Source organism: Lynx rufus, unplaced genomic scaffold (assembly GCF_022079265.1).
Source record: "Lynx rufus isolate CCGP_SWC_20201006 ecotype Redwood Valley unplaced genomic scaffold, mLynRuf1.p SCAF_9, whole genome shotgun sequence".
NCBI lineage: Eukaryota > Metazoa > Chordata > Mammalia > Carnivora > Felidae > Lynx > Lynx rufus.
The window spans coordinates 101,947,005-101,967,072 of NW_025814897.1; the positions used below are offsets into that span (position 1 = coordinate 101,947,005).

The 20,068-nt window shown below is 39.7% G+C and overlaps 2 protein-coding genes across 2 annotated transcripts; both read right to left on the minus strand.

Annotated features, from left to right (window-relative positions):
- Positions 1-8,503: 8,503 nt before the first annotated feature.
- Positions 8,504-14,347, minus strand: LOC124506064 (olfactory receptor 1020-like). Its single transcript, XM_047072067.1, has 2 exons — positions 14,317-14,347; positions 8,504-9,369 (listed from the first exon to the last, which is right to left on the minus strand). The coding sequence occupies exons 1-2, from the start codon at positions 14,345-14,347 to the stop codon at positions 8,504-8,506; spliced, it is 897 nt and encodes a 298-aa protein (XP_046928023.1).
- Positions 14,348-14,868: 521 nt separating this feature from the next.
- On the minus strand, positions 14,869-15,822 carry LOC124506191 (olfactory receptor 5AP2). The gene has a single exon (XM_047072208.1). It carries the CDS (start codon positions 15,820-15,822, stop codon positions 14,869-14,871), a length of 954 nt encoding a protein of 317 aa, XP_046928164.1.
- Positions 15,823-20,068: the final 4,246 nt, after the last annotated feature.

A 20,068-nucleotide genomic window follows, 5' to 3' on the forward strand; every position in this document is an offset into this window, starting at 1 on the left:
ACCCTTTAAAGGGCAGACACCATGGATTCATACAGGAACCAATCTGCCCCATTGAGTTAACTTCATCAACATGGTAAAAATCAAAGATGGGTCTCAGAGCCAGGATCATTCATAAAATTGATGATTCGTAAAACTGGTGATTTATACGAGGAGGGTTGAAAGTAGAATAAAGAATATTTGAACGTCGGCACTGCATTTGTTAAGGAATGAAAGAATCTAGAGATGTTTTCACTAGCCTGTATCTTGCAGTGCACTCAGTTCCAGATCAACACAATCCAAGGAATCAAAGTTAATACAATCCAAGAAATCAAAGTCAATACAATCCAGGGAATCAAAGTGTAGGCTGTCCAAAGACAGGAGAGGCAGCTCCAATCTTCAGATGTGTCCAAACCATGGTGTGAATCTTAAAAATAGACATCGCCAGTTATTTTAGTAGCAAAAGGTGGGTTTATTCGGGAAACAAAGAGAATTGCAATCTGGGACAAGCAAACTGGCAAAATTTCAAACAAGTCCAGTCCAGTCTCTGTCCCTTCCCTGCTTGTGCTCTCTCTCTGTCTCAAAAATAAATAATAAACGTTATTTTTTTAAAAAAAGGAGAAAAATAAAAAGACATAGATACAAAAGTGTTACAATAGTCAGATGGTTGAAAACATCCTGCTGACATTATAAATTTGTTACTTGTGTTTTTGTGATTATTCCATTGGCTATCTTTTGACAAGTTATAGCAGATCCAACATTATGCTGGAAGTTTTAAATTTAACGTAATCAAGTTATACAGATTGGAAAGGAAAAAATAAAATTGTGCTATTCACAGATCACATGACAGTTTGCATTGAATCTCCATTGAAAAGGTGCAAAATAAATGTTAACTAGATTTATCGTGGTGATTGCTTGGCAATATATATTAATATTGAATCTTATGTTGTACGTCTGAACTAAATATATATGTATTTTGTACATATAAAGTAATATAATTATGTTTTATATATATTCAAAAACAGTTAAGAGTATATTTGGGAAAGTCACATGATTACAAGATCAATATACATAATCATTTATATTATGATGAGAAATCCAATTGTCACCAAAGTAACATGAATTATAGATAGAGATTACATCAGATGACATTCTCACACACACACACAAAAACTATTTACCTCACATAAGGAGATCACGGAGACTCTGTGAGCAGGGTGAGCGGGTTATTTTTAATTAAGGTTTAGGATGACTATTCAAAAAGGGGAACTTGTCATTGTTTTACAGGACAGTGGTGAGACGCCAGGCTTTGACAGGGTCAAAGAATGAATCTCAGGGGCCACAGAAAGTGAGCAAAGCTACAGAGTTTATTGAGAGAAAAGTATAAAATTCTCAAGAGTGAGCGGGGTCCGACTGGGTTGCCGCAAGGATTTTTGTCCTCGACTTTTTATTGGGACCTTATCAGAAAGTTTGTGAGGCTCCACGCATGCATGGCACCTAGCTCAGGTGGGTCTGGAATATCTTTATCCTGTTTGTTTGTTTGTTTCCCCCAAACCCCTGCTACCCCTTCAGCCTCCAGCTTGCAGGTGCACACTGCCTCCCTGTGGGTCCCTTATCTCTCCCCGCCTAATACTCTTTCCCCACTCAATGGCATGTGAAAGCAGCTATAAGCTTGCACAAGGGTGTTTAGGAAACATGCCGAGACACATTGAATGCTGTGTTCGCGATGCTTGTGCTCCTCCTAGGGAAGAGATTTAACATTATGATGAAGCAGAGGCCAGGGTCTGACCAGGGTTAAGGGGCTACTCGCTGCTCTGAGAGCTGGTATAAACTGGATGGGCTTGTTATTTCAGCTAAGAAATGCAGCGTCCTGCTTGTTCATTGGCTGGAACAGAAACTGCTACGGAAACATATAGATGGGGGCACTTGGGTGGCTCGGTTCGTTAAGCATCCGACATCAGCTCAGGTTGATCTCACAGTTCCTGAGTTTGAGCCCCACATTAGGCTGTCTGCTGTCAGCACAGAGCCCGCTTTGGATTTTCTGTCCCCCTCTCTCTCTGCCCCTCGCCACTTGCACTCTCTCTCTCTCTAAAATATAAATAAACATTTTTTTTTATCTTAAAAGAAACGTAAAGATGGAAAGATGGACAGACACATTTGGACTTCAGCAAGGCTTGGTTTTAAACTTTTCCCTTCCTCATTCTTGAAGCTTTGCCCTCCCCTTCACTTGCTTTTTTGTACAATCTTTTTTCCAGGAACTGGGTATGGATATTGACACCTCGCTGGCTTCAATGTATACTTAGTAATAAGACTCAAGTGGCCTGTGTTTTCCTATAAAACCCTTTAGCCTTTAGCCCCCGGTGGGCTTGCAGTCCTGGAGGCATTAGCCTGCTGCAGCCCCTGTGCCTGGCAAAATAAAAAATTATCTTCCTTCTTTATCTCCAAACTGTCTTCGTGTTACATACTTTGGCTCTGGAGCACAGAGGGCAGTTTTTGACAACAGAACCAAATCAATTTCCTGAGAAAACAAGCTTTAAATTTTCTGCTAGTTTTGGGGCGCCTGGGTGGCTCAGTCGGTTAAGCATCCGACTTCAGCTCAGGTCATGATCTCATAGTTGGTGGGTTCGAACCCCGTGTCGGGCTCTGTGCTGATAGCTCGAGCCTGGAGACTGCTTCAGATTCTGTGTCTCCTCTATTCCTTCCCCACTCGCACTCTGTCTCTCTCTCAAAAAATAAAGATTAAAAAATAAATTAAATTTTCTGCTAGTTTCAACCTCATTAACCCTATGGGGCATGGTTTCAGTCCTGCAGAAAAAAAACTCAAGAATGTACTTCAGGTAGGGCGCCTGGGTGGCTCAGTGGGTTAAGCATCTGAAACGGGCTCAGGTCATGATCTTACAATTCATGCGTTCTAGCCTCACGGGTGAACATGAGCTCCACTTCCACATCTGGTGAGTCCTGCTTCTCTTTCTCTCTCCGCCCCTTAGGGTGAAAGGAACAATCCAAATGACAGCCCTGCCTTAGTTTAAAGCCAGGTTCTCTTTTCTGCTTATTATGGATCTTTGGTAAGAAATACAATTGCTGAGAAGTCTGTTTTGCTTGCGGTTTGCTACGAGCATTGTGAGGCCTTTCCTGAATGTAACCCGCTGTGTAGTAGAATGGGTTGTAAACCTTCCTAAATGTAGTCTGATATGTAATGGAATGAGTAATTGTACATAAACTAACCGGCATTTCTCGCTTCTGTAAACCTGCTTGCTCAACACATTCCTCCCCTTCCCCCTTTTTCCTCCGGCCACAAGTAACGGACAAAGCCTTCCCGCCAAAGGACAAAGGACGCCCAATCAGAGAACAACAAATGTCCTTACTTTAAAATCAACTAATCAGGCCCCTCATAATTTGAAACCTCCCCTGTGCTATTTGTCTCTGTCTATAAAAACGCTGTACCAACCCTGATCGTGGCCTCTTGCGTCACCGGCGACGAGTGCGCAGAGGACCAGGTTCGAACCTGCAATAAACGACCCTTGCCGCTTGGCTTTGACTTACGACTCTGGTGGACTTTTGTGGGAGGTTTCGGAACTTCGGGCATTACAAAGGGATTCTCTCTCTCTACCCCTCACTCACTTGTGCGCTCTCGCGCTCTCTCTCTCTCTCTCTCTCTCTCTCTGTAAACAACAAAATGCACTTTATGTCGATCTGTACCTTTGAAACAGCACTGGGATTTTACCATGGATTTGCAGTGTCTCCTGTGGCCAGGCTGTTTCCTGGCCTGGTAGAGACTATTTCTGCATTCCCTTTCTTCCCTTAAAATCCTTAACTACTGGGGTTTTTGCATTTCTTTGTTATTCTATCACCTCCTTGGATATTCTAACAGAAGTATGCTTGGGTAAGTAGAGCTTGTAGGGCACAGATCATGAACCTAAAATGACTTCTCTTGTGTCAGGAAAGTTTTCTTTTTCTGGGGACCCCTAACTCTCTGTTAACACAACCACAACTGAAAAACTTAAAAATAAATAAATAAATATTACTTATAATAACATCAGAAGCATACACTACTTAGAACTGAATATAATAAAAACTACGCAAGAGATTTAATCTGAAAATCACAAAACACTGCAAAGGGAATAAAGACTTAAATAATGGAAAGATATATATCACTTGTGGATTGGACAATTTGATGTTGTTAAGTTGTCAGTTTTTCCTGAATTGATCAATAGTTTGTTGTTGTTGTTGTTGTTGTTGTTAGCATTTTTAAAATTTATTTTTGAGACAGAGAGAGACAGAGCATGAACGGGGGAGGGTCAGAGACAGAGGGAGACACAGAATCTGAAACCGGCTTCAGGCTCTGAGCCATCAGCACAGAGCCCAATGCGATGCGGGGCTCAAACTCACGGACTGTGAGATCATGACCTGAGCTGAAGTCAGAGGCTCAAACGACAAGGCTCATGCGCCCCTTGATCAATAGTTTTAATGCAAGTCTAGTCAACCTTGCAGCAAGCTTATCTTTTTGAAAATTGATTCCAAAATATGTAGAGAGATAACTATAAAAAAATACTTAGATGAACCGAAGCTATTTTGAGAGTGAAGAAAAATTATCGAATGATCTAGCCTAACCAATCTTAAGACTTAATAAAAACTTACTGTACTGACAACAATGTATAGATCTAAAGATAACAAACAGATTAATTGTACAGAACAAAGGATCCAGAAATGTATCTGGTGAGAGAGCGTAAGGCAGGCTGAGGGCAAAATACAAGCTACACCACTCCCACCAGGAATAGGTTTGCTGCTGACTGACGGAAGGAAAGGACAAAAAACAACTGATTAAACCCATAAGAGTCTCCCCCGGTTTACAAGAAAAAAGCAATCCCATCAATGGTCTAAAGTCCAGGAACTCCCTTCTGTCTTAATGTTAATGCTCTGTTAGAGGGAAAAACAACCTTGGCTTGACAATAGCTAAGCCTTCGGTAATCTTTGAGTCTTTCTAGCATATGAAAGTCTCTTTGGAAATTCCTTTTGACTTTATCTCCCAGGACTCCATAAAACAGTCAACCCACACGGTATGCTGTGCAGCTCTTCCTGCCCAAGGGTCCTGTCCCTTGCTTTGATAAAATCTTTTTGCACCAAAGATGTCAGTTAAGAATTCTTTCTTGGCCGTTGGCTCCAGACCCCATGAACCCCACCATCACCCCAAAATTTCATCATATCCACTCATATATAGTCGGTGGGTTTTTGAACAAAGGTATGAAGGTGTTTCAGTGGAAAATGCCACTGGAAAAATTAATCTGTAGAAAAATTTAACTTCAATTCCTATATCACATTATACTCCAATACTCCACTATTAATTTGTTACGGATCATAGAACCAAATGTAAACACCAAATCTACAAGTTCCCAGGAACAAAAATAAAAGAATGTCTTCATGATCCTAAAGGTTACCAAAGTTTTCTTAGGAAGGACAGAAAAATCACTAATTGTGAAACAAATATATAAATTTTATGCCATCCAATTTCAAAGTATGCACTCTTCAAAAATAATGTTAAGATAATGAAAAGGTAAGCCACAAGCTAGAAAAAAATATTCGTATGAAATATTTTTGACAAGGACTTGTATTTAGAACACAAAAATATCCTCCACAACTCACTGATCAAAATAAACAACAAAATGTAGCAGGCACACTTCATAAATGAAGACACGTGAATAGTCAAAAACCACGAGAAAATAATTTCAGTTACCTATCATTTTCAAATAAATGCAGATTATAACTACAACTGGATAGTTGCCACCTCCATGGCAAGAACTAAAACGATTGAGTGTGACAAAAGGAAGCAACTAGAACTCTCATGATATGCCACTTGATGGAATGCAAAATAATTTCACTACATTAGAAAACTGGTTATTTCTCATAAAATTCACTGAGGAACTTATACCTTGTTACAAAACTGACCCAGCAATTCTACTCTGAAGTATTTATCCAAGAGAAAAGAAGACACATACCCTCAAAGAAACTCAAGTGTATACTGGCAGATGCATAGATAAACAAAGGGTCGTATGTCCATACAATGGAATGCTGCACAGAAATAAAAATGAACACACTGCGCATACACTGTAAATGAATCTCAAAAATATAGAGAGAGGGATCAACTGCCTGAAAGATAGAGCAATGAACTACCCAGCCCTGCTCCTCTGCAAAAGAAACAAGAACACTGGCAAAAGATATCCAAATCAACGTTGACAGAACTCTGGGACTTAACCAAAGGCTTGCAGCAATCCCGGGAGTGTTTGTTCCAGAAAAATGGCAGGGGATCTTGATGAGAAGGATGAGCTCCCCAGTTGTACAGTAGCCTTGAAAACCGGAATTGCAACTTTCTGGCTGCACTCATTGGTCAGACTGCCTTGAACCTTCACTGCAAATTTCTACATTTCCTGGGGAATAAATTTACCTTTAAAAATATGGCTGAGCAATCAACTTGGCTTTCAAATCGAGCAGATCAAATTATCCATGTTTAATACCAGAGTATGATGTTATGAGATTCAGCTTATACTATAGATTATAAACATGAAGAGCAAAAAGCTTTAGTACTGAAAGCTAAGATTTTCCTCAAACCCATTCTCTACTAGAAATTTGTTTAACAATTACATCAACGAACCCAGGAGCTCCTGGGTGGCTGATGTGGTTAAGAATCCCACACTTGGTTTCAGCTTAGGTCATGATCTCACGGTTCCGGGTTCAAGCCCAGCATTGGGCTCTGAGTTGGCAGTGCTCTGAGTTGGCTCTGAGTTATACTGGGTTTTATGTCTCTGAACAGGGAGTTGCTTGGGATTCCCTCTTTCTCCTTCTCTCTCTGCCCCTCTCCTGCTCTCTCTCTCTCTCTCTATCACTTTCGCTCTCTTTCTCAAAATAAATAAATAAACTTACAAAAGAAAAGATGGAGCCCATTAAACTATCTGATTTATCTCTTAGCTCTTCTCTTGTCTTTGTTTCTATGGTCACTGAAGCCTGGGAGGAGCAAGGGGAGGAAAAAAAGAGAGAGAGAAGGAGGAGAAAGAGAAAGAAGAAGAGGAAGATGGGAAGTAGTTAAATAGAGAGTTCTCAGTAGCGAATAGGAGCTGTCAAGGCAACTATTTATCGGCTTTCTCTCTGGAACAGGGGCCCAAAGATTTTTTACCCAGCCGGATAGGACCATTTACTTTTCAAATTCCTATCATCACAAATTGCATATTCTTAGAGGATCAGGTACACTGAACCAAACAGGATAATAAAAGACGGTGTTGTTTATGTTAGGCCATCTGACAAAAACAGAAGGAAGAAAACACATAAAACCCTCAAATCTAGGAACTATAGAAAAACAAAAGGAATAAGAGCAGCATCTTACAGGTTTTAGCCTAAAAGTCATGCTTCTGTACTGCCTTGTGGCCAGATTTTTTTTCTTGATCCTGTACCCCCTAAGGAAGGTCTGCCTGCTATTTTAATCCAAACATTTATTTGTAACTATCACAAACATACCAAGAAGCTTCTGGCTTCTGGTTTTGTTTTTCAGTATATTAGAGTAAGTAGCCAAAATGTAGTCACTTTAACATTGTTAGTTGGAGGGGGCCCTGATCATTTGAAATGTTTAATTTCAAACAAGATGACTTGTTTTAAAAAGAATAAAACGTCATCCAACAGATCATCCAACCAGATATAAGAGAATAACTTTTCTTTTTTTTTTAAGTTTTATTTATTTATTGAGAGAGAGAGAGAGAGAGAGAGAGAGACAGCATGCATAAGCGGGGAGGGGCAGGGAGAGAAGAAGAGAGAGGACCCCAATCAGCCTCCATGCTGTCAGGGCAGAGCCCAAAGTGGAGTTCAATCTCACAACCGTGAGATCATGACGTGAGCCGAAACCAAGAGTCAGACACTTAACTGACCAAGCCACCCAGGTGCCCCATTAGTTTTCTTTTTTTGAGGAGGCTCTCAATCTACGTATGTGACATCATATTTTTATGATGTCATATTTTTATGATTTTTCCCAGTTCACTGGGGATAAAACGCAGTCTCTAAGCCCTCTTCGAGTCCTCTGGACAAATTCTGGCTCAGCCTACCCCTTATCACCTGCCTCTGGAAGTTACATAAGTCACCATTCAATCATGGAGCTGTCGAGTAGGAAAAAAAGAGTCATTCCTTCTGCTATTCAGTCTTTATCTCATTTACTTTTATACTGGGTTTTATGTCTCTGAACAGGGAGCTGTATTGTGACAGCTGATTAGTTTCAAGCATAAAGGCTCTGTGGAGTTAGTGGGATTCATATAGAGGTTTAACCATATTCCCCAGGATGTCGAGACATTCGGCCCAACTCTACTATCAAAAACAGCAACAACAAAACTCATGACAGAATGAAGTGGAACCGGGATGAATGGAGGTGGATTTAGTCATTTCTACGTTCCTTCAGAGTTCTAAAATCTCACACTTTGTTGATTCTAAGTACAGAAGAATAGGTTGTTTTAAAAATTTTACCTAAGGAAGCTTTGACGTCCTTAGTTCTCAGACTCTAGATGAAAGGATTTAACATGGGAATGATCACTGTATAAAACACAGATACCACTTTGTCTTGGTCCCTTGAGTAGCAGGAGCTGGAGCGCAGATACATGAACAGAATAGTGCCAAAGAAAATGGTGATCACCATCAAGCAGGAAGCGCAGGGGGAGAAAGCCTTGTGCCTCCCTTCAGCAGAATGGATCCTCAAGGCGCCAATGAGGATGTACAGATAAGAACTGAGAATAATCAGGAGGCAGGTCAGTTCATTAAAACTGGCAAAAGCAAAAATGACAACTTCATTGACACGTGTATTAGAACAAGAGAGTTTCAGGAGGGGTGGAGTGTCACAGAAAAAGTGGTTGATGACATTCAAGTGGCAGAAAGACAGCTGAAAGGTGAAGCCTGTGTGAATGGCAGCCTTCAGAAAGCCTGCAAGATATGCGGCCAATACCAGAAGGACATTAAGACGCAGGGACATGGTGACTGTGTAAAGAAGAGGCTTGCAGATGACCACGTAACGGTCATAGGCCATCACAGCCAACAGAAAGCCCTCAATTCCAGCAAAGGAACCAAAAAAGAAGAACTGCGTGGCACATGCACTAAATGAAATGACTGGGTTCTCCACCCAGAAATTCATTAGCATATTAGGGGCAATGACAGAAGAATAACAGAAGTCAACAAGGGATAAATTACCGAAGAAAAAGCACATTGGGGTATGGAGATGTGAGTCACTCTTGATTAATAGGATCATGCCAAGATTTCCAAACACAGTTATCATATAGATGACTAGAATCACCATAAAAAGAAGCAACTGTAGTTCTGGATGATCCCTGAATCCCATGAGAATAAATTCAGCCACTGTTGTATGGTTGCTCGTATCTTTGTCTCAGAATGGATGACTCGTTTGCTAAGATAAGAAAGAAACCGAGAAAATAAATTGCACAAAGAAAAAAAAAAATACCAGGAAAATAAAATAGTTCATTCTCTGCTATAATTAAGATTAGTTCTTAAATGCGCAGAAGACCTGTGTATTAAACCTCTTTATTTGCTTATTACAGTGAAGAAAACTTCCTTAAGTAAACTCAGTAACCTATTTTCTTTTTAAAAGTAAAGTGTGTGTGTGTGTGTGTGTGTGTGTGTGTGTGAAGTCTTTGAAGATTGACCCTATTTATACATATCCTACACTAACTTCCAACTTTTCTCTCCTCCCCCCTTGCCCCTACTGCCTTCACTTCCTACGATCCAATTCCTTTGCATTGGCCTTGGCAATTAAACGTACGATACAGTTGAATATCCATGCTGTGTGCAAGACTGCATTTCCTGTTTTCTCTTAAGCCCATTCTGATTGGGCTTGCACCCTTTCACTCCACAGAAACACTTCTTGCCGAAGGCGTCAGGGATGTTTACATTGTCAAACCCCATGGTCAATTCTCATTCCTCATCTTTTTGATCTATCGATAACATTTGAGTGAGCTGATTTCTTACTACTCCTCAGAAGACTTTTTTCTCTCATCTGCTAGACACCAGACTCTGAGTTTTCCTCCTACCAAATGGATTGTTCCTTCTCAGTGTCTGCTTATTCCTCTTCTCCTTTCTTAGTCTTAAGGTTGGAGGAGCTCAGTCCTCAATCTTTCTCTCTTTCCAATTTACACTCTACCAGGGTGATTATTCAATTTTGCCAACGGAATTACCTTCTATATACTTAAAACTCCTGAATTTGTGTCTCCAGCCCTGACCTCTTTTCCAAACTCCAGACTTGTAGTTCAACTGCTTGCCCACATCTCCACATTAATATCAAAGAGCAGCTCAACATAACCCAAAGCTGAATTTCTCAGGCCCTTCCCTAAGTTGCTCCAAACATAGCATTCCTTATCTCAAATTAATGACAACTCTATACTTTCATTTGCTCAGATGCAATTAAATAAATATTGAAGAAACTGATCTCTTCTATCTCTCATATGCTATATAACCAGTCCATCAGATAATTATGTTGGGTCTACCTTCAAAATATTTGTATTAACTACCTCCTACCACCTGCATTCCTACCAAGACCTCAGCCAACATTATCTTTCACCTGGATTATTACAACAGTCTTTTAACAGGTCTATCTCTATATTCAGATGAAATCCTACCCTATAAAATAATCAATTGAAAAATTTTGTAAAGCTCTACTTTATGCCTATATGTATATATACAAACATACTCACATTATATATGGCATTCTTGCTACAAAAAATTAATTTTCTCTGTTTTACACATACACAAGTATGTATACACACGGATATACATGTATTATACATCCATATATGTATGTGTCTGTATATACTGAAAATTCTATAAAATTCTGATTTGTTATTAGTGATCCTAAATCCCTGTCTTCTAAAAACAAAATCCAGGGGGCACCTGGGTGGCTCAGTCGGTTAAGTGTCCAACTTCGGCTCAGGTCATGCTCTCATGGTTTGTGAGTTTGAGCCCCGCAATGGGGTCTGTGCTCATAGCTCAGAGCCTGGAGGCTGCTTCAGATTCTGTCCCTGTCTCTCTCTCTCTCTCTCTCTCTCTCTCTCTCTCTCTCTCTCTGCCCCTCCCCTGCTTGCTCTTTCTCTCTCTCTCTCAAAAATAAATAAACATTAAAAACATTAACAGGGGCTCCTGGGTGGCTCAGTCGGTTGAGCATTTGACTTCAGCTCAGGTCATGATCTCGCAGTTTGTGAGTTCGAGCCCCGCGTTGGGCTCTGTGCTGACCACTCAGAGCCTGGAGCCTGCTTCGGATTCTGTGTCTCCTTCTCTCTCTGCCCCTCCCCTGCTCATGCTCTGTCTCTCTCTGTCTCAAAAATAAATAAAACATTAAAAAAAAGTAAAAACATTAACAAAGAAATAAATCGAAATAAAAACAAAATCCAAATTAATTTAGTTGAAACATTAAGTTTAATGTTTCAGACATATCATAATTGAGATGGTTAATTATTTGAATGTTTTTTGAGTTGTCTCAGAACCTTTCGATATCTGAACACTTTCAGATAAATTAAACCGTCTTACCTTTGGCCTTAAGAGATCTTCACTGGGGCGCCTGGGTGGCGCAGTCGGTTAAGCGTCCGACTTCAGCCAGGTCACGATCTCGCGGTCCGTGAGTTCGAGCCCCGCGTCGGGCTCTGGGCTGATGGCTCAGAGCCTGGAGCCTGTTTCCGATTCTGTGTCTCCCTCTCTCTCTGCCCCTCCCCCGTTCATGCTCTGTCTCTCTCTGTCCCAAAAATAAATAAACGTTGAAAAAAAAAAAAAAAAAAAAAAGAGATCTTCACTAAAAGTAATTGTTTTTACTTTTAGTTTTGTTTTCTTGCTTTGGGAGGAATACCAGTTTTCTGTCTCACAATGTGAAATTTGTAGCTGGGATGAAAATGCAAGCGGTGGAAGAGATCCAGCTATGACAGAATTAAGACACGGTTAATTCAAAGAAGAGTAGAAAATGCTGCTTTTGAATCTGAAAGCAGACGGTCCACCTTATCAAGTCTGTGATGATTCTCTTGAGAGTTAGTCTCTGCAAAACACTAAAAATTGAAAGCTTGAAAGGTGCCAATCCAAAATTAAGACACACATTTGCTCTTCACTGAAGTAATTAAACTACTTTCTCCCCAGTGAACAACTTATACCCTGGAGAGTAACTTAGGCACGTAGAGAAGTACAGAAGCTATTGCATGGTCCTGAGACTCCATGGAGCATAACATTAAATTAAACGGTACGAAATGGACCAGATCCAGGCTCTACACTTCAGAATTCCACTTAAAATGGGATCGCTCTTCATTTCTACTAGAATATGGCTCTCTCGGTGCATTAATTAATTAATTAATTAAACAAATATCTACCAGTATCCTTGGTACTGAGAGAGTAGCCAATAAAACCTATCTTGTTCAATCTTTTATTCAGCTTGCAGTCTGGAGTCGGGGTGTGGACGGTTATCACAGGGTGATCAGAAAAAGTGAAGTCCAAAGACACTTGGTGAACTACCGGGCTTGTTTGATGAATCACTTCTTCTCAAACACCTTCCTCATTGCATGTCTTTTCCTCCTTTCATTTGTTCATACTGGTCCACACATATGTGTCTCCTGCTATTCCTTTGGCAAACCGAGGAGAATTTTGCCTCAGGGCCTTTATAGTTACTGTAAGTATACCTGAAATGCTTTTCCACAGACATTCAGATAATATTACCTTTATTCAAGACTTGATCAAATGTTATTTCCACAGAGAACTCTTCCCTGACACCACCATTCCCTACTCTAATACCTGGTTTACTATTCTTCAAAATACCACTCATACCCATGTCAAACACGTGCACATGTACACACACACACACACACACACACACACACCTATGCACACATACATGCACATTTGGCGTAGAAAATAAAGTCTTCCTCACTGGAATATAAGTTTGGGAAGATTAGAACCTTTAATTTTTTACCTGCTATATCTCCAGTAGGTGTTACATGCTAGTTTTTCCATTAATAGCTTTTTGACTGTTTTATTGAAGTATACATGTGCCCAGATGCAACAAATTATATACATTAAACGTGGGCAGAGTTTTGTATATCTATGAACAATTTTTAATGGATTATGGCTCAAGATGTAAAGGGTGTGTATTTCCTTATTCTAAGCACAAACTATGGACAAGTAGCAGGAAACACAATTTATACCTTTATGTGGAAAAGGATATTTTAAGCTCAAAGATACATAGGTGTGAAGCTAAGATATAGACCCTCCTAGTAGTACAAAGTTGTAATCTCCTGAAATACCAAGTAAACGTAAGACAGAAGAACAATGTTTAGAGACAGTAATGTGAAGCTCTTATGTGTCCTTGACAAGACTGGGTTCAATGGAGAGGCAGTACAGAAATACAACTGGAACATGCAGTGGGATTTGAGAAAGTAGAGACGAGGGGTACAGGTAGTTATTTTGAAAACATTCATTGTAAAGAGAGCAGAGAAATGAGTTGGTGACTGGATAAGACTTTCAGCCAAAGAAATTATTAAGAACGGTGATACTAGAAGATGCTTATAAACAAATGAGAACATTCCAGTAGAGTGTTTTGAAGTAAAGTTTACGGAAAGCTCCAAATGCGTGCCAGAACTGAGTTTAGGGACAAGCAAAGGATACAATATCCATTTGACAAGTGGGAATAAGAGTATATGTAAAAAGATTAGAGACGGCAAGATGGGGATGATCTTGTCTAAATGTTTTTGTTTTGAAGAAAGAAGTATGACACAAGATCGGCAGCAAGGAATGGCATGCTGAGAGGTGTTCTCTAATTGTACTAAGCAGCTTCAAGGGAGGACAGAACAAAGAAACAATTTAGTTTCACTAAGTTGGGATTTAGTCAGATGTGCAGAATGGAGAGAAAGTAGAGCATGGAATTGAGGGTGATTGAGGATGAGTCGTTGTTTGACGGACCATGGAATTTCAGCTGGGCACTGAGAGTAGCGATGAATATTGATCAAGGGCAACTCGTCTCAGGTTGTACTTATTCAAGAAGCAACAGAAGGACAGATATTATAGCATATGAGTCAGAATAAAAGGGAACAGGAAGGAGGATACCAAGCATGATACAGTTTTGAATATCTTTGAGAGAAACGTTGATTAACACTTGAAAGTGGAAGTTATAGGGGGATGGAACTATTCAGAGTGGACATGGTGAATTAACACATTCTTTGTGGTCTCTAACCAATTTGGGGGGTGGGGAGTGAGGTGATCTTACTTGGAGCATGAGAAGTACTGGTGTGCTCCCTCAAGGTCTCGAAGGGATAGTGAGATGGAGAGAAATAGGGAGTAGACATTTACCTGATTCCAAATTGTCGGCCTCCTTTGACATGCCATCTCATGGAAGAAGGCAGTTCCCCCATTGTTCCTACATTGACAGTGCCCTGCCCCACTACCATGAACAAAAGATAGGTAATTTACTTTCAATACTTTGAAAACTATACGAAACTCTGGGAGAAGTGAAGATTAAAAGTTAAAGTACGTTGAATCATTACCCTCAAAATATTCCAGTTAATTTACAAAATCAGGAAAATACTACTCTGTTATTGCAGTTGTACCCATATTATAGATATCAGATCAAGAAAAGCTAAATATTGACATTGGATCGTAAGCCCAAGTCAGCCAAATCTAAGTATTTTGATACTTTACCAAGCACCAACCTCCCCCCACTGTGTTTATTCATCCTATAGGCCCATGAATACACATTTAAAAAACCAGAAGATTTAGAAGTATACCCCCATTTTAAACAATCAACTTTAATATACACAAACACACAAAGCTTAAGCAACCAGACAATAAATTAATGTGAAAATGTATTTTCTTCTGCATAACAGGATGATATATAACATGGCTTTACAGTATGTGTTTCTGTAAGATCTTCTTTAGGGCCCCTTTCACATCTTTATTTTTCAAACTGTAGATGAGGGGGTTTAACATAGGAATCACTACTGTATAAAAGACAGAGACAATCTTGTCCTGTTCCATTGAATAGCTAGATGTAGGGCGCAAGTACATGAAGAGAATTGTCCCAAAAAATATGGTGACAGCCATGAGGTGGGAGGCACAGGTGGAGAAGGCTTTGTGCCTGCCCTCTAAAGAGGGAATCCTCAAGATGGCAATGAGGATACACAGGTAAGAAATTAGAACAACCATAACACAAGTGATGACATTAAAACTGGAGAAAACCATGATCACAATGCCATTGATGCGAGTGTCAGAGCAAGACAGCTTGAGCAGGGGTGGGGTGTCACAGTAGAAATGGTTGATCCTATTAGAGCCACAAAAGGACAATCTGAAAGTCATTCCTGTGTGTATGGCTGCATTCCCAAAGCCTGCTAGGAAAGACATAGCTACTAGCAAGAAACAAATTCTCCCAGACATGAGAACTGAGTACAGCAGAGGGTTCCAAATGGCTGCATAGCGATCATATGCCATCATAGCCAACAGAAAGCATTCAGTCCCCAAAAAGGAGCCAAAGAAGTAGAACTGGGCAGCGCATCCATTAAAAGATATGGCTTTGTTCTCAGCCACAAGGTTCACCAGCATCTTAGGAGTGACAGAAGAAGAGTAAGAGGCATCAACAAAAGAGAGGCTGCTGAGAAAGAGGTACATTGGAGTGTGGAGACAAGGATCCATCTTAATTAACACCATCATCCCTAAATTACCCACCATGGTTGCCATATAGATGAACAGAAACAATCCAAAGAGGACACTCTGTAGATCTGAGTTGTCTGAGAGTCCTAAGAGGATAAATTCTGTCACTTCTGTTTGATTTCGTCCTTGGACCTCTTTCATATATCTTCTCATTTCAGCTGCAAGAAGATGGAGCATGGTGTTTGGTCAGATATAAACATGAAAGAGACATAAACATCGTTTTATTGACATGTATATACAGAAATTCCAAAAATGTGTTGGACTTGATGTCAAGTCAAAAGACATCAAAAGACTCTGCTAAGTTCTAGGTGTACTGCCTACTAACTAATGACCTTGAGTTGAGTGACTTAATATATACATTAACCTAGCTCACATCTAGCATTAACTGTTTATTGGATAATTATACGAACTTAACCTTAAGATGTATCTCTCTTCATTATTTATGATAATTAAATTAATTGATATATTAACACATAGTGTCTGGACACAACTTCTGGAGAAAGATGGCAAAATGAACTCAGACCACTTCCTACTTCTCAGTATTAATGGAATGAATTAAAAACAGTGAAAGCTAGTAAAATTAGTTAAAAGTACCAAATAAAAAGAAAAGAGTTGAATCTCCTGGGGATGGGACGAACTTTAAAAATTGATAGCTAAGGGGGAAAAAAGAGGAAATCCCCATGCAACTAGCATGTTTGCAAACCCACTGGAATTTTCCAGTATCAGTATCTACAGAGGGGAAAAAAAGTATTTTCTAAGTACTGAGAACTTTGAATAATTCCCTCCAATATTTAGAGAATCAGATTGCAAGAATTAATAGACATCCCAGATGAAAGTAATAGAGCAAGCCACAGCAGTGAGACCCTCTACCTAACATTCAGATTCCCAGGATCACACCAGAACTGGAAAGCATGAGAAGCAGCAACACATGGAATGTTCCAGCTACAGTGTTGTATTGGGGGAATCATACACTGCCAGATAATTTAACTGGAAATAAGATTCGCTCCTGGAAAAGTATAAAAAAGCCAAATACAGGGCAAAAGAAATAAAGAAGGTAAGAAGGAAGGAAAAAGGAAGGGAAGGAGGGAAGGAGGGAAGGAAGGAAGAAAAGAAGGAAGGGAGGAAGGAGGGGAGAAAGAAAGGAGGAAAGAGAAAGAAAGAAAGAAAGAAAGAAAGAAAGAAAGAAAGAAAGAAAGAAAGGGAGGGAGGAAGAAGGGGGGAAAGAAAGGAGGAAAGAGAAAGAAAGAAAGAAAGAAAGAAAGAAAGAAAGAAAAGGAGGAAGGGAGGAAGGAAGGGAGAAAGAAAGAAGGAAAGAGAAAGGAAGGAAGGAAGGAAGGAAGGAAGGAAGGAAGGAAGGAAGAGAAAGAAAGAAAGGAGAAGGAAAGGAAGGAAGGAAGGAAGGAAAGAAGGAAGGGAGGAAGGAGGGGAGAAAGAAAGGAGGAGAAAGAAAGAAAGAAAGAAAGAAAGAAAGAAAGAAAGAAAGAGAAAGAAAGAAAGAAAGAAAGAAAGAAAGAAAGGAGGAAGGAAGGGAGAAAGAAAGGAGGAAAGAGAAAGAAAGAAAGAAAGAAAGAAAGAAAGAAAGAAAGAAAGAAAGAAGCAAAGAAAGAAAGAAACAAAGAAGAGAGGGAAGGAGACGGGAAGGAAGGAAGAAAGAAAGAAAGGGAGAAAGGGAAAAGAGAAGGAAAAAGAAAACCCAGCCTGGAGATTCCAAGTAAAAGTTTAGGTAACAAACAGCTCCAGTGGAATTCTTCCCCACTCCCAGTCCAATCCTCTACCCCTTCCATGACCTCAGAGTATTAAACAATAGATAAAACTGTGCTGGGCTGGCTGTAAAATCATAGTTCAAAGTGTTAAATCATTTCTCACTCACAGCAGGAAGTTATTTGATACTGTCTAAAATTAAAACGTGGGACGAAAGTAACCCAGTATCTCTGCTAACACTGGAGACAATGGATCTCTTGAGCACAGTTGGGGAGAAGAGAGCACAGGAGCTGGTCCCATCCTCACAGATAGTGCGATACTCAGAAGTGCCTATCCATGCTCTGCTCCAGCTAGTTTCCATTGGAATAGGAATAGGGGTTCGATGATAAACCTGGCATTGTCTGTCACAGTATTGTAATGGTTTCTAACTGTGATTGTACCCATTATCTTATCCTTGCATCACTACAAATCAGTGGAGATAAGCAGATATTACCCTAAGAGTGTTAATAAGATTATCTTTTGTTGGATGAGGTAATGAACTCAGCTAACTGGTGGTGAATTTGGAGCTTAGAATGACCCTGGGTTGATGCCAAATTACTTGCTGTTTCTCAACACTGCGTTGCCCCCTCCCTATTTCATGGTACAGATGTCTAGCCCTGGTCCTCTTCCTTGAAATACTCTTACTATTTAAACTTCAAAGAATAGCATCTCCAGAAGGAATTAAAAAAGAGGAATGGGGGGCGCCTGGGTGGCTCAGTTGGTTGAGCGTCCGACTTTGTCTCAGGTCGTGATCTCGCAGTCCGTGAGTTCGAACCCGCATCGGGCTCTGTGCTGACAGCTCAGAGCCTGGAGCCTGTTTCAGATTCTGTGTCTTCCTCTCTCTCTGACCCTCCCCTGTTCATGCTCTGTCTCTCTCTGTCTCAAAAATAAATAAACGTTAAAAAAAATTTTTAAAAAAAGAGGAATGGATCTTTTTCTCTTATCGCAATCAAAAAATTTCCCTGAGAGGATTATTATATCAGAAACAGTAAAAATAAGTAAATAAAATGTTATAGACATTGTGTGTGCATGCACATAGCAGAGACACAAAGAAAGGTAATGACGAGCAAAGTACTAAAATACTAAAACGTGTTGAGCATTCCCTATGCTTTACAGGCACTGTGTTAAGTATTTTTCCTGAAATATTTTATTTAAACCCTATGAGGAAGGCAGTATTATAATCTTCAGTTTACATGAGAAATGGGAGGTGCAAAAGATCTGTGACTCTCCCAGAGTCACAGATTTAAACCAATGGAGTCTAATTTATACCCAGCTAATGCGACTCTCATTCTCCTAACATTTGAGATCGTTGAGAATGACCTCCTCAATAACAGATGTGAGCATTAATACACAGAGGAATTGATATTGTAATTATCAGAGCTTCAGTAATATGCTAGAATATGTTTAGTTATATATAGAAAAAAAGTCTGTGTATCTCCTGAAGAGAAAATATAATTGCCAAAAATATAGTTGCTAAAAATTGTCTTTCTTAGAATTTACATTCATTAATTTGCTTTATTGATTAGCAAAACACCATTTGAACAGAGAATTTATTTAACATACCTTCTTAGCTTCTCAGTGCTCCTGGAGATTTGGGTATATGGTTAATTGGAGAAATGTACAAAGTTGTGGATTTTTCTTCATGTCAGTAAGTTAAACAGTCAGAACCCTTTGTATCTTTTCCTGACCTTTGTGGACTGCTTGACTTCTATTTGGTCCTTTTACTTGTTTCTAATGATTAAATTCTCCAAAAACAAAACAAAACAAAAACAAAAACAAAAAAAGAAACACACATCAAACCTTCTCAGAGAAGACATTCATCAATGCTCCCAGGTTAAGCAGTAGGCACAGTTAGAATAGACTTTCGGCATCATTCATTACAGATAAGAAAAAACCTTTATAACCTTCCCTGTCAAAAGAGAGTTACTTTGCATTCTTTCCTACTTTCCCTTAACAATAAGTACTGCAATTTGTTGTATCAAGGTAAAATACATTTTAAAATATAAAATATATTGCTGCACTGAGGCTGTAATATTGTTTGCAATTATTTCCAATTGTAGAGTCTCTGGATAAGACTGGAGTAAGCATTCTGAATTATTTTCAATAGGATATATTTCTTGTTCTTCAGTCTCTGGGGACTGCATCCCTTGTGTAGTGTCATCTCATGTTAATCTACTTGTTTTTCCCTCTGAAGCTAAGGAAATCATATGTTCTCTTCACAGTTCTCTCCTTTGCCCTAGGGATACCTAAGCCTAGTGGAGAATGAATTTCCAGTTCTGCATTTCTAACCCCCACTAAACATTCTTCTTCTGTCTCCCCCTACAGCTGGTGGTCTGATACCCTTAGGAGCATTGAAAGAATCCACAAAATAGTAGGTCAGCTCTACCTCTGCCTTCTGGAAGGACTTTGTGTACTTACAGGAATTTATGCTAGCTGGATCATGGTGACGGGCTGATTGGAGGAAACACACAGAGGTAACTATGGAGCAGGAAATCTCAAAGAGCTTCAGAATAAGAACAGAACTCATTTCTAATCCTCACTTGACTGTCATTCAAGGAGGTACCAGATGATGCTCTATCTCTCTTCCACTATGATGGGGACCATCAGAAATTAGGCTGCAAAGTGATCTCCATGGAGCACTCAGATTATTCTAACACTG

What these genes read in the sequence shown, in the direction of transcription:
- LOC124506064 (XM_047072067.1), bottom strand. Translation starts at nt 14,347, where the DNA reads ATGTCAAAGGAGGCCGACAATTTGGAATCAG. An exon ending in GGCCGACAATTTGGAATCAG is followed by an intron (nt 9,370 to 14,316) that starts GTAAATGTCTAC and finishes TCTGAGACAAAG; the next exon opens with ATACGAGCAACCATACAACA.
- LOC124506191 (XM_047072208.1), bottom strand. Translation starts at nt 15,822, where the DNA reads ATGAGAAGATATATGAAAGAGGTCCAAGGACGAAATCAAACAGAAGTG.